We start from the raw sequence: 14,609 nt of genomic DNA, 5'->3' as shown, positions 1-14,609 counted from the left end.
CATTTGCCTACACCAGGATGTCTTTTGGCCTATGCAATGCTCCTGACACCTTCCAAAGGTACATGGTGAGTATCTTTTCTGATTTATTAGAAAGTTGCATAGAGGTGTTTGTTGATGATTTCAGTGTTTATTGTTCTTTCTTTGATGCATGTTTGGATAGCCTTTCTAGAGTTCTTGATTGATGCATCAAGACTAACCTTGTTCTTAACTTTGAAAAATGTCATTTTATGGTCCATGAAGGTACAGTCTTAGGGCATTTGCTCTCAAATAGAGGTATTAAGGTCGATAAGGCCAAGATCGATGTTATTACTTCTCTTCCTTACCCCACTTCTATGTAGGAAGTATGTTCTTTTCTTGGACATACATGTTTTTACAAGAGATTCATCCAAGATTTTAGCAACATTGCCCTGCCATTGTCCAAGCTTCTTAGTAAGGACATGTATTTTGTGCTTGACCAGCCTTGTAGAAAGGCATTTAAGGAGCTGAGGAGGAGGCTTACCACCTCTCCCATCATGCAGCCATCAGATTGGGAGCTTTCATTTGAACTCATGTGTGATGCCTCCGATTATGCACTTGGGGTTGTTTTGTCGCAAAGAGTTGATAGACTATCACATGTCATTGCTTACGCCTCACACACTCTGGATGCAGCCCATGTCAACTACACCACCACCGAAAATGAGTTTTTAGCTATTTCTTTTGCATTAGATAAATTCAAATCTTATTTTCTTTGCTGCCATATTACTGTCTATAATGACCATGCAGCCTTGAGCTACCTGTTTAAGAAGCATGATGCTAAACCCAGATTGATCAAGTGGATGCTTCTTCTTCAGGAGTTCGATATTGAGATCAGAGATGAGTGGTGTAGAAAACGTGGTGGCTGCTCATTTGAGCAAGATTGAGGGACCTGTTGATTCCATCCTTATTAGGGGTAACTTCCCCGATGAGCATTTGATGCAATTGCATTCATCACATGTCACACCTTGGTTTGCTGACATTGTGAATTTCATTATTGAATCTATTCTCCCACCGCATGCATCTAGGTCTGAAATAGATAAACTTAAGAGTGATGCCAAATACTATGTGGGGGATGATCCTTACTTGTGGAGGTTTGGAAGTGACCAAGTGATCCGCAGGTGTGTGCTTGATCACGAGATTCAATTTATTCTTTAATTTTGTCATGGCACACCTACTTACGATCATTTTTGTCCTCAGATGACCGTTAGGAGGATCTTAGACTGTGGGTTGTATTGGCCCACCATTTTTAGAGATGCTCATCATTTTTCCACCACCTGTGAGCAATGTTAGAGAGCGAGAGGGACCATTACACATAGTCCTGAGATGCCCCAAAAGCCCATTATTTTCTGTGAGATTTTTTATGTTTGGGGTATTGATTTGATAGGTCCTTTTCCTATTTCTCGTGATTTTTCATATATCTTACTTGTTTTTTATTATGTTTCCAGGTGGGTTGAAGCTAAAGCCACCAGAACTAAAGATTCTAAAGTTCTTATGGATCATGTGAGATTTAACATTTTTGGCAGGTTTGGTATGCCTAGAGCCATTATTAGTGACCAGGGGAGCCACTTCTGTAACAGGTCATTGGAATGCTTGCTCCAAAAGTATGGGGTTGTGCATAGAATTGCTACGGCTTTTCATCCCTAAACTAATAGGCAAATGAAAGTTTTTAATAGAGAGACCAAGCAAGTGTTGTAGAAGGTAGTACAACCAAACAGGAAGGATTGGAACGAGCTACTTGAGGATGCTCTATGGGCCCATAGGATCGCTTACCGAACACCTTCTGGGATGTCTCCCTATAGGGTGGTTTTTGGTAAGGCATGCCACCTTTCAGTGGAGATTGAACACCATGCTTATTGGGAGGTGAAGGGTTGTAACATGGCATTTAATGAAGCAGGTATGGAAAGGAAGCTTCAATTGCATGAACTTGAAGAGATCCGTTTAGAAGCCTATGAGAACTCCAAGATCTACAAGGAGAAAGTGGAGAGGTTTCATGACTCTAGGATTCCTAGGAAGGAGTTCCATATTGATCAAAAAGTGCTCTTGTTTAACTCTCGCCTCAAGCTTATTTCCTATAAACTTCGATCTAGATGGAATGGACCTTTTGTTATTACTAATGTTTTTCCCCGTGGTGCAATTGAGATTAAAAATGAAGTTACCAGAAAATTCTTCAAAGTGAGCGGTCATCAACTCAAGCTTTTTCATGAGAGCCCCCAAGTGGAGGAGAATTTTATGGTGGACCTCTCTTTGGTCTTGCCAGTTTTATGTGATGATGTGCCTTGAATTACACTTGAGGAGTTTCTTTTCTTTTTCTTTTATATGTTGTCTCTTTGTTTGTATTTCATTACATGCTCACATTGAGGACAATGAGCATTTCAAGTGTAGGGGAGGGTTTAGAAAAAATCTGTCTGTTTTCTGTTTTTCTGTTTTATGTTTTCTATTTTCTGTTTTTATTGTTTCTGTTTCCGTATTTTGTTTCAATTTTTGTGTTTGTATCTATTTTATGTTTCTATTTAGTTATATTCTTTTTTGTTTGTTTTTCTATATCTGTATGTTGTTTTGTTTTTTTGTTGTTGTTTTCTATTTTAGGTTTTATGTTTTACTGTACGTGTTATGTTTTGTTGTTTTATTGTTTTTACATATAGAAAAAAATAAAGATTTTGTAGTTGTTTTTTGCTAAAGTTTTTGTTGAATTTAGGAACTTTTTCATGTTTTTCATTGGATTTGTAACTTGTATTAATTGTGAGAGACGTACCATTTTTTAGTTGAGAGGTTTTATGCTTGATGTGAACCATTGTTGCAATTGTGAAAGTGATAAGTAGGCTTGAAAAAATTTGAGGTGGATCATGTGTGATATAGGTTTTATGCTTGATGTGAACCATTGTTGCATTATTTCATTCATGCTTGATGTGAACAATTGTGAAAGTGATAAGTACGCTTGTGCTAGATTACTCTATGTTTTGTCTTGCCTCTTTTGTCATTCCTTGTTGCACATGCATTGATTGAGATGATTTAGGCCTTCTTTCTTTTAGCCACTAGCCAAATAAGCCTACCTTGCATTGATATCCATTGTCACCCTCTTTGAGCCTTTAACTCCTTTTTTCATTTTGTAGCTCATTACAAGCCAAAAAGTGGAAAACCATGTTGTTCTAAACTTTAGGCAGAAAAGGGACCTTGGAATTGTTTTGGGAGTGGGTTTCAAACATGTGTGGGGGATTTGTACTTTGTTTTATGAAAGTTCCTTTGTTTTTGTCATTTCATTTTCTCGTGACTTGTTGAAAAAAAAAGAAAAAATAATAATAAAATAAAAGATAAAAAATGGGAGTATAAAAATAAAAGGTTCAAAAAGAAAAAAATTGTACAAACAAAGAAAAGAAGAAGAAAAGAAATGGAAAAAATGTGTTGTGGTTCATTTTCATTCTTGTAACTTCTTATTATTTTAATTTTTTTGTTCTCCACTTTGTTTCTTTGTTTCTAACCCTCTTTTTACTTGTTGACTTACTTCCCACTGCCCCTCTTTTTAAATCTCCTTCTCATATCCACTCTTACCTAAGCCATACATTACAAACCAATAAAAGTCTTTTTGATCTTTTGATGCATGTGTATTTCAAGTTGAATGGATTAGAATCTTGTCAAAATTTGGATGTGCTAGTTACATGTGGTGCTTGAGTGTAAACACAAACCCATACACATTTGGTAAGGTTGAGTGTTGTTCTTTGAGAGATTTCTATCGCCATGGTACATTCTTAATTTTGACTTGACTACTTGTCCATTTTTCATGTTGTGATCATGTGTTCATGGATTGCTTGTTACCTTAAGGCCATTCTTCCATTTTCCATGTCTCTCATTTTTGTGCATTGTTAGGATCCATTGAAAAATATGTGTGTCTTGTTCATACCTTCTTTCAGTTGTGGTTTTTTTTTTATTTCTTTTTCTTAGTCTTTCTTTTAATTTAACTCAGGAGTGCAAAAGATAAAGTGTGGGGAATTTGATTGAGCATTTGTAGTTTAGTATTTTTCTATTCTTCTAAGTTTATTTGACCTCTCTTTGACTCCTATTTTCCCACCTTAATTCGGTTTTGATCTTAGGCAAATGATTGAGCTCAATTGATAATTGTGACTTTTTTTGGATTTTTGTGCTTACTTGACATATCTGTCTTGTGTAGAGCCTGTAAGTAGTCCTTGGAAAGCTAAGAAAATGATCTTCAATTTTGTCACGAATAAGCTTGGACCAATTCTGCCATTTCGAGGGTCAAATTGGGCTTGGAAGTCGAACCTCTGCACTTGAATAATTGAGTTACAAATTTGGGCTTTACTTTGTGTAATTAGTTTAATTAGGTTGATTAGATGGACCTAATCAAGGCTCATATCTTCCTTCTGAGTAGTAACTATGTGTGTGTGTGTGTGTGTGTGGAAGTTAGTTAGTTAGTTACTTCATTTTGTACCAAAAACAGATTTAGTTACTTGTTGAGTAAGCTTTAGGAAAACTCTTTTCTCTCAATTGTTCTTCATTCTTCTTCCCCTTTTCACTTCTGTTCTTTTTTTTTTCTTGCACAAATTTTGTGACTCTTCCATTGGTGATGATCATGGAAGGCTAAACACTCAATCAATCCAAGGATCCACTCCAAGTAAGGCTGAATTTGAGTTCTGGTTTAATTTTTCTATTCTATGTGAATGTTCATTTCTTCAATCTGATTTTCAATTTTCATGATTATGAATATGCTTAGGATTGAAAATGGATTAGGTTAAGGATTCCTTTCCTAATTGCGAAATTTAATCACAGATTGTTTGAATGATATTCCAACCTAATTTGCGATTTTAATGAATTTAGGGATTAATTCAATTAAACTAACTCTAATGACATTGATTAAACTTTTAAAACATGATCATTCTCTAAAGAACTATGATAATTTGTTTGCATTGGTTTGGTGAATTGGATTAATGCTATTAAATTTGATTTGTATTCTATTTTTATTCTATTCTATTCTTCCATTTCTATTCTGTTTCTTCATTTCTGTTTTTGTGATTTCGCATTTCTTTACATTGCCTACAAATTATTCATTGAAATTCCCCTACTGTTTATAAGGGAATTAAAGTAGGAACCAAATTGAACAATATCTCTGAGTCGACCTAGGTCAATCATGTACTATAGAATTTCTCAGTTTTATTTGTTTTGAATCGATTTGACAGTCATTATCAAGGCACGGGGGTTTTTCGAGAGAAAGGGTTAAGAAATTCAAGAGCTTGAGAGACAGAGAGGGTTATTATCGAAAACTCAATGTTACTTTTTTAAAAACCGATGATGACTGAGCACACACAACATCAATTTTTTAAAAAACCAATGTTAATATTCTCATTTCAACATCTGTTTTTTGAAAACCGATGTTAACGATGACATTTTATATACAAAAATGTCATTGTGCATTTTGTAACATTGATTTTCGTCAAAACCGACGTTAACTTGACAATGTTAAATCCTATAAATCCTATTTTTGTAGTAGTGTATAATTGAATTTTGATTTTATTTGTATTGTATAGGTCCTTCAGATTTGGTGGCAATGGATAGGGACCACAAATCCCCTCCTTTCTCTTCTTCCCACTACGTCAAATTAGAACTATCCTCATCAGATCTCGGCATCTTCAGCCACGACATCAACAGAATGCCCAAAATTATTCCTGACAAAAACAAAGGCCATAAATGTGTCATTCCTAGATTCTAACCCTACCTGACGATATCACCTTTGACATTGACCTCATCCACACCGACGAAGACTTACTCTCCCTTTACCTCCACATTGATCAACTCAATTCCTCTCCGCTACCCCAAGATAACAATAACAATGGCAACAATTCCTCTCCAAAAGAAGTGAAGGCACACGTCAGGTAGCTATGAGGCCACAGTCCCCTCACTCATAAGCACCTCGTTCAATGCAACAAAAGTTTGGAGAATTTCAGAAGGGAAAGAAAAGAGGTCACCTGAGTGTTTAATTTAGATTTTTTAATCTCAAACATTTATGCTAATCTACCGGTTAACAATGTTATTTCTCATTCTCACAATAGTCATCTCATATATATATATATATATATATATATATATATATATATATATAATTTTTTATGAAAAATATTATTGCTTTATAACTAATACTCTAAGTCTCTAATCTCTAACAGTAGCCGCAAAGAAGCATTTCCAAGATTATTTCAAGTATCATAAGATAAAGATGTATCGGTAGCAACCATGGTAGTACAATCTGTTGATGGTTTATTCTTGGATTGGAGGTGGGGAAGACCTCTGTTTGTTTGTTAATAGACTTATTGGAGAATTTGAAGAGTTTGCTAGCCCAAGTAAGACTTACGGATGGGGTTGAAGACCTATTGAAGACCACAAGAGTTTGTTAATAGACTCGTCTCTTCAGCTTATAAATTTCAGATTGATGCACGGGCCAACAATCTTTCTCAACAATCTGTTTTGTTCTTGGGTAGACACTTTTGGAAATGCCATATTCCCTCTAAGGTATTAGTCTTTTCTTGGAGACTCGTGTTGGATAGATTACCAACTTGTGTACAATTGCAGAAATGAGGTGTTTAGATATACCAGATGTGGAGACTTCCTGCGTTTTGTGTAGAGAAATGGCTGAAGATTATAATCATCTTTTTTTTTTCCAATGTATTTTTGCGTATCAGCTATACCGCAAGATGAGAGTCATCATTATAGCCAACTGGGCTCTTGTGTTAGAGGGAAAAAGAATCGGAGGTTTAAGTTCATGTTTTGGCACATAACATGTTATCTGGCATATGCGAAACAATATTATCTTCAGAATGGGAATGCAGATGTTTTAATTTGGAGGTTTTGACTTTCATCAAAACCTTATCATGGCAATGGGTGGTATATAAATCATGGAGTAAACTGGGTTTCTTCTTCTCATCTTGGTGTACTTCCCCATTGGCTTGTTTATAACTTTGTGTTCATACTAGCCGCTTCAATGGCTTTTTGTTTTGAAGGGCTATTAGGTTTTGCTTCATCTGTACTACTGGTACAGCTCCTATGTACAGTCCTTTTATATATTATACATATTTGTCTTTAAAAAAAATCAATGTCAGAGAATGAAAAAACATAAATGATTATGTTGGATGATTATTAGAGAGCGAAAAATTTTAAATCTTTAATTGGATTTTTTGTTAAATCATTAAAACATTAATTTTTAATAATTGTTATGTTAGATTTGTTTAATTGTAACCGGAGGTTGAAAGAATCAATGTTATGTTTAATTACTTATTTTTAATATTATAAGTGTATACTTTTAATATTTTATTTGAATTATTTAATAATAAATTTTTATTATAATTATAGTAATTATTTTAATTAATTTTTATTGATTTATTATTATTAATCTTATACATAAGTACAATGTAGGTTACAAGTGTTGATATGGGTATATAGATACTCAACAGGTGCATAAACGAAAATTAAAATTAAAATTGTTACTTACACTGATAAAAAAAATCAGGTACGAATATTATTTTTAAATATAAGTATGAAAACACAAACTATAAAATCCTCCCTAGATCATATCCATTATCATCCCTAATAGCAATTATCTTATTACCTTTAAATAAAAATTCTTTTCCCAAAGTAATTAAGGAGACATTGTCTTCTCTTTCAATCATATGCCATCATCAAACATTTAATTTTTCTATCATGCTCTGTCGTTGCACATGTTTACTCCCCCACTACTTTCATTAAAAACTACTTTTACACTGCTGACAGTACAAACCCCATTCAATTAGCCCACATTACCATTTCTATTAAAAGTAAATATTATGTTAATATTTTAGAAGAATTTTTCAGTACTACACTTTTCATATAAAAATGATATGCTTATTTTATGTATATATAAATCCCCCGTTATCATAGCTCGGAAGCTTTACACCTTTCTTTTGTAAACAAGTTGGAGGAGATGCCATGTGAACCTTTCTAATGACATTTAATTCCATATAGTACTACCTAGGGTTTAGGTGTCCATTATATTACTGTAGGTTTTGGTAGTCCTTGGCTCCTTGCTTACCATTTATGGAATTTATGCCCGAATTACCAAGTGATTAGAACCCCTCCATTGAGAAAAATTATTGCATTGGAAATAGTTTTCTTTTCATTTTCGATGTGATCGAAAGCATATTGTGAAATGGAACAAATACCCACAATGATTAGTGCAAGCTGGGAACTTTTGCTTAGGAAATGCAAGCAATTTATTTCATAACGTATCATATGAACTATGAAATTATGAATCAAAACCACCCAGCTAGCTCAGGTGACCATCTTTCTTCACCTTCCAATGTATAGATGTTAAACGCAATAGAAAAACAGGCATTATATATACTTGTGGAGATTTTGTAGGTCAACGATTATATGGACGGATTACATCCAAATTAATAAAGTTGTTAAGTGTTTTAAGAATAAGAGTTTTGTTTTAGAACCAACTATATATTACAAACTTTATGATGTGAATTATTAAATAAAATTCTAATTCTGTTTAGAAAATAATACCAAAATAGCTTAAAGAATTACATCTAAATTTCATTCTAATTTATTTAAATAAAATTACACGTACTATAGTCGATTAGCTATACGTTTTTTCAATTCGAAAACTACATATTGCTTTCTTGGTACAGTTTGTCCAGTAATATGTAGCAAATATACATAAGTATACTGATCTTTATCAAGCAACATAATGGCTTGAACCATGACAACGGCCACAAACAAGAAAGCGAGACTGGGAATTTTTGAAGTCAAATTTGGTATCAAATTGACATGTTCCTAACCCTACTCAACAAAAAATCTACATAGGCGTTATAGGCATCTCCTTTGTTACGAAATTATTCCAGGGTCGCTTTATGCTATATTTGAACAATAACCATTTTTATTTACAATTCTTTTACTTAAAACAACTCAGCATATTGCATCAATTACTTATTTTATTCTAACTAACATCACCGTGAAAGGGTATGAAAGCGGCATCACAATTTACATGTATGTTCACAGTTATGCTATGACCAGAATTTTTGTCAAAAATTTCACGAACTATACATAACATTTTTTAAAACAGTTATAGCTAGCATGATACCAAAAATAGTAGTGTAAAACGACTCGAGTTGGAAACGTACCGCTATAATATAATATATATAAATATATGCAGCTATAAAACTAGATTAAAATATAATTCATTTTAAACAAGAGAATAATTGTAATTGGACTTAACCAGTCTTATTCAGATTGATTGATTAGAAAACTGAATTTCATTAGAGTCTGAATAAACTTATTATTTAATTTAAAGAAAAATATTATGATTCAAGGAAATTAAAGTAAACGTTTGAAAAATTAACTTTTGTATGAAAATATTGATTTTGAAGTGGCATATATGATTCGTTTTTTAATATTTTTATTTTAGAAGTAATTTAGTAATAAAACCTAATATAATTTTTTATTAAATACTTAAGTTATTTGTCATTAATTAGTTTAGCTCAATTCATTTTGAACTAAATGTCAATATATTTTTTTGTTTGAAAAAGTAAAAAAATAAAAAACCCAAGGAACACTAGAAACCCCAAATGTCAATATGGGACAAAAGATATAAATATTCGATAATCATTTTTGTGATATTTTCATTCATGAGTGTCATGTATACTCTTTTATTAACGATAATTAATGAAAGTTAACAGATATATAAATTTGTCACACTTTTTATACTTTTAAAAATTAAATTAAAATTTTCATTTTTTCAAAGATAAATTTATCAACGTTATATATATTTAGGAATGAAAATAATTATTTAACCGTCAAACTAATTCACCCAATCTCATGAAGAGCAATTTTTTTTTCTAGTGATTCAAATATACAGCAAAGAATGACGAAAATGTTTACAAAAATTACTGAAATAAAAAGAAATTTCTTATATTAATCTTCAACAATTGATCAAAGGGTTTTGAGAGGGAGCGAAACAACGAAATTATACAAACTACTATTTACCGGGGGAAAAAAACCACGAGTTGTATCCCCCTAGGCAATATTTCACGTGAACTTCTATCCCCTAGGCAATAGTTTGCAAAGGTAAAGAAAAGAGACCGGAAAACTCACGAGTTGTACAAACATAGCAGATGCACGGGATAGTAGCATGCAGTCGCAATTAAGGCTAAAAAATCAAATTACATTAACCTATTCCTTAATCGAAATTTGGGTTTGCGGTTAGAGAAACTATTAGGTGGTTGGAAATTGTTATAATCTACATTAATCTTCAAAAACACATGATCAACTATTATTATATATTTCTCGTAATATAAAATATGAATATATTATGTAAATATTGGTGGAGTACATAGATATATAATAATTTTGGACTATTTAATAATTTTTCTTGTAATGAAGACGAGAGAAACTAATTGTGAATAGTACAGGCATATACAGAAATATAACAATTATAAAGGTCAAAAAAGGAGAATTTTGGTGTCAACAAAGTAGTATTTGAGATTAAAAAAGACATTCAAGGAAAAAAAAAACACATTAGTGAAACAGAATTCAATATGGGAAGAAGTAGCAATTATATATCCATATCCAATAATTACAATCACATATAACATACAAAACCAAGCAATTAACAAGGCACACAATATAAAAAGAGAAACATTAGTTATCATCATTTTGTAATAGAAATACCAACAAAAATATTTTCTCTACATATATATTAGGTTTAAACATCTTTTTAGAGTGTTTTTATTTCTTGTCCTTATAATTATTTTATTTTATTTTTAATCCTTACAAATTATGTTTGTTTTATTTTTATTCTCATAACACTTTACAAAATGCTTTCTTCATTATTTAAAGCACTATCTAAAGTGCTTTAAGGACTAAAATAAAATAAACATGATTGGCAAAGATTAAAAATAAAAAAATAATTTTACAAGTACGAAAAACAAAAACATACTAAATTGTAAAAGACTAAAAAGATATTTAATTAAATCTACATATTATATAATTGCAAAATTACAATAAAATACAGGGAGTCATTTGTTAGAATGGATGTTAGTTAAAGTTTGAGAGTTAACACAAAAAATGCATGCAATTTAAGAACAAACTCAAACATAACTTACACAAAAGCATAACTGCCAAGAATAACCATTTTATTAATTTATTTATTTTATAATTTAATAATTTATGAAGATATAAGATTGGTTTAGTGATAAAAAAAAAAAGATGAATTCAAATCCTCTTTCAATAAAAACTAACAATATTAACAAATACTATTTACCGGAAAAAAAAAACCAATTTAATAATTTGACTGAAGAACATTACTAATCAAGCAGATCCCAAAATTCATGTGTACTTTAGTCTGAACAGTTCAAGTGAATTATGCTTACCAAATGCAGACATGTAACTGTGTGTTCCAATACCATTATTACGTCAACCATGTGATGCCAGTATCTAATGATAGATATGATTGATATGCCCAAATATAAAGAGAGAAGGGTAGGGGCCTCCACACAGAAATTTAAATATACTCAAAACTTATAACAGAATCATTCACAGATGATAAGAGAACAAACTAGGGTATTGAAAGTATCAAAGTTTTGCATATACTCCTCCTGAATCCCATGTGTGGCAAAACAATTAGTTGGTACCAAACAAATCAATGTTCCAAACATCAACATGACAAATAATGCAAACCCTGGGACAAATAAATTCTCAAAATTCCTAAAATAACCCTTGTACGGATTTGATAAAAGAAAATGGCATAGACCATATAAATATAGGTAAATTCACGGTTTATCAATGAAAAGACAAAACCAGGGATTGTTAATGTTTTCCTTGACAAGATAGGTTGTGTAGGACAGTTCATGAAGATCATACCGACAAAGAAAATATATCACAAAGAGAAGGAATAGTAAGGACATAATTGAAAGTGGTTTGATACTTATAACACAAACCCATTTTGATGTTAAATAATAATTCCAAGCATGCTTGATGAAGTTGTAAACAAAGCTATCAAACTTGAGAGTTTATATAGACATGATAGTTTTATAGACTCGACTCGTAAACTCAACTCGTAGACTTATAAGAATTTATTTCATATAAAAATAACAATAAAATATCTATAAATAACATACTAATTAAATATTTCAACAATATAATAAAACAAAATAGTAAATCATAAAATTCAAAATATTTAAATAATCAAGTCTAATAATAATACATAACTACTAGACAATAACTTGTAGAGGTTATAATAATGGTAGATCATTCTCATTGAGAATTTGATGTTATTAAAGAAAGAGTTTGATATTATTAAAGGTGAAAATTTTGTATTTGAGAATAACACGCTAAATGAAGGTATGTTGAATGCTAAACACAAAAAACAATAAAAAGTTACTTACATTTTGATATAATTTTTTTAACTTGCTAACTCGTTGACTCGATTGTAAACTCAAGAACTTACTGAGTTTACTTAAAGTTTATAAAATTTATCCAGAGTCTACTGAAAAAAGAGTTTACCCAAGAATCAACTCGCAAAGAACAAATAGACTCATAAACTCGTAAAAGTTAGCGAGTTAACTCAAGAGTTTAATAATTATGGTTATAAACTTGACGAGTTTCACATTAATAGAACACCGTACCAAAATCCATAGGACAAAACAAATTTTACTTTATTTTTTCTGAAAGATTAGATAAATGATAATCCAATGCACATGGCAAACTCCACCAAAATGTAAAATATGTTAGGACAACAAAGAGGGAGCAGCATGTGCAAAGATAATCAATACATGCAATGTATACACACAACTTCATTAATTTGTACTTTTATCATTGGTCAGAAATAGCGGCTAATAAGATTCTGGCCACAAAAAACAAGTGATACACATGCAGCTTCTCAGTATATAATAGCTAAAGCTGAGAAGGCAATTCACCCCCTAACAAATATTCTGGTAATTAACAAAAAGAAATGCCAATTTAAATATCGTAAATGGTTCTTGCTTATCAAATAATATAATACTTTCAATGCAAAGGCAATGTGAAATCAACGTCAATGCAAGAAATTTATAAGGTCTGCAGAAATTGCTGGTTAAAGTAAAGCATCATGGAAGACCAAAACGGAGCAACAGATGCATTAATAAGCCTTGATTTACACAATTAGACAATAACATTGAAAAATGAGACCAGAACAACGTTGAAATAAAATCACGTATCACTATTTCTTATCTCATTTTCTATTTTCACAATTAAGAATAATAGTAATTCTAAATCTTATAATTTTTATAGATATTAAAAAAAAACTATTAAATATTTTTGTGTTTCCAAAATATTAAAATGTATTTACCATTTCATTTACCATTTACTTTATAAAATATTAAAAGAGGTAATAGAAAGATATTATGAAAGATACGGAGTACTATATTACTTGATAAAAATATTATATATATATATATATATATATATATATATATATATATATATATATGAGATGTATATAATTTTTTTTAAATGAGTGAAAAAACTATCTATTAGATGATATATAGATGATCAAGATTAAAATAAACAAATCATGTGAGTATATCTAAACATTACATAACTCAAAAGTAATTATGTAACTATAAATTTTAATTATCCATATATATAAATATAACTTAAATTTATCTGTTTCATCCTTATATAAAAAAAGTCATTTTCAATATAAATATATATTGAGAAAAAAAATTAAACAGCTTATTGGAGGCCTGAGAAAGGGACACAACAGGGGGAACAGTCACCACCCCAATAATGTTAGATGAGAATCAATGGCTGGGCATTGGCGAGGGTCTGAAATTGCAGACAAGAACAAAAGGGAAAATGAGAGTACATCATGCCTTGATGAATACAGAAAAAAAAAAATATATTAGCAGCTTGTTTACGCATCAGGGAGATTGTTAAGGTGACAAGGACAGCCACATAAACGACAGTGACGTTTCAACTACTTCAACTTCTCATGCCAAAGTCTAAAGCTGCACGATAATGAGGCACATTTATTTCTAACCTATACTAAACCCAAGCAAACTAACATTATACATGATACTAGAGGTGTCAATATATATATATATATATATATATATATATTCACCTTCATCAAAATGATAAACACCATAGATTTTTGGGTTTTACGTTGTGGGGTTTGCATTGTAGAGTAGATTTCACCTTTTGAAAATTTTAAACCAAGGGAATAATATAGGGGCAGAAGAAAAATGCAATACGGCAACCAATAGCTTCGAAAATGCAACACAATAATAATATAATTAAAGACTAATAGTACTATTATTCTTATAATATTTTCTACCTATCCATTATTTTTACCACTCATTTCATACTTTATTTTTTCTCTTATTTCTATCTCTTGAATGGAAATTGTTTACAAAAAATAATACTCGTAATTAATTAAATCGTATTTTGAACAGTAAACATAGCAAGATTCTTTTCAGATTTGTTTTTCAATTCTCAGATAATTAATTTGGTACATATAAACTATTCTCTTGACATGTTTTGGCTCCTCTGTAATCCACCGATCTAGTCATGCAAATGAG

The 14,609-nt window shown here is 31.1% G+C and overlaps 2 protein-coding genes across 2 annotated transcripts; both read left to right on the top strand.

Annotated features, from left to right (window-relative positions):
• The first annotated feature begins 437 nt into the window (after positions 1-437).
• Positions 438-1,659, top strand: LOC114420723. The gene is made up of 3 exons (XM_028386540.1): positions 438-679; positions 831-1,133; positions 1,461-1,659. Exons 1-3 carry the CDS (start codon positions 438-440, stop codon positions 1,657-1,659), a joined length of 744 nt encoding a protein of 247 aa, XP_028242341.1.
• A 141-nt stretch (positions 1,660-1,800) lies between these two features.
• LOC114420722 lies at positions 1,801-2,295 on the top strand. Its single transcript, XM_028386538.1, has one exon. The coding sequence runs from the start codon at positions 1,801-1,803 to the stop codon at positions 2,293-2,295; it is 495 nt and encodes a 164-aa protein (XP_028242339.1).
• The last annotated feature ends 12,314 nt before the right edge of the window (positions 2,296-14,609 follow it).

This window comes from Glycine soja, chromosome 7 (genome assembly GCF_004193775.1).
Source record: "Glycine soja cultivar W05 chromosome 7, ASM419377v2, whole genome shotgun sequence".
Lineage (NCBI taxonomy): Eukaryota > Viridiplantae > Streptophyta > Magnoliopsida > Fabales > Fabaceae > Glycine > Glycine soja.
This window is presented reverse-complemented; position numbering and strand designations above follow the sequence as displayed.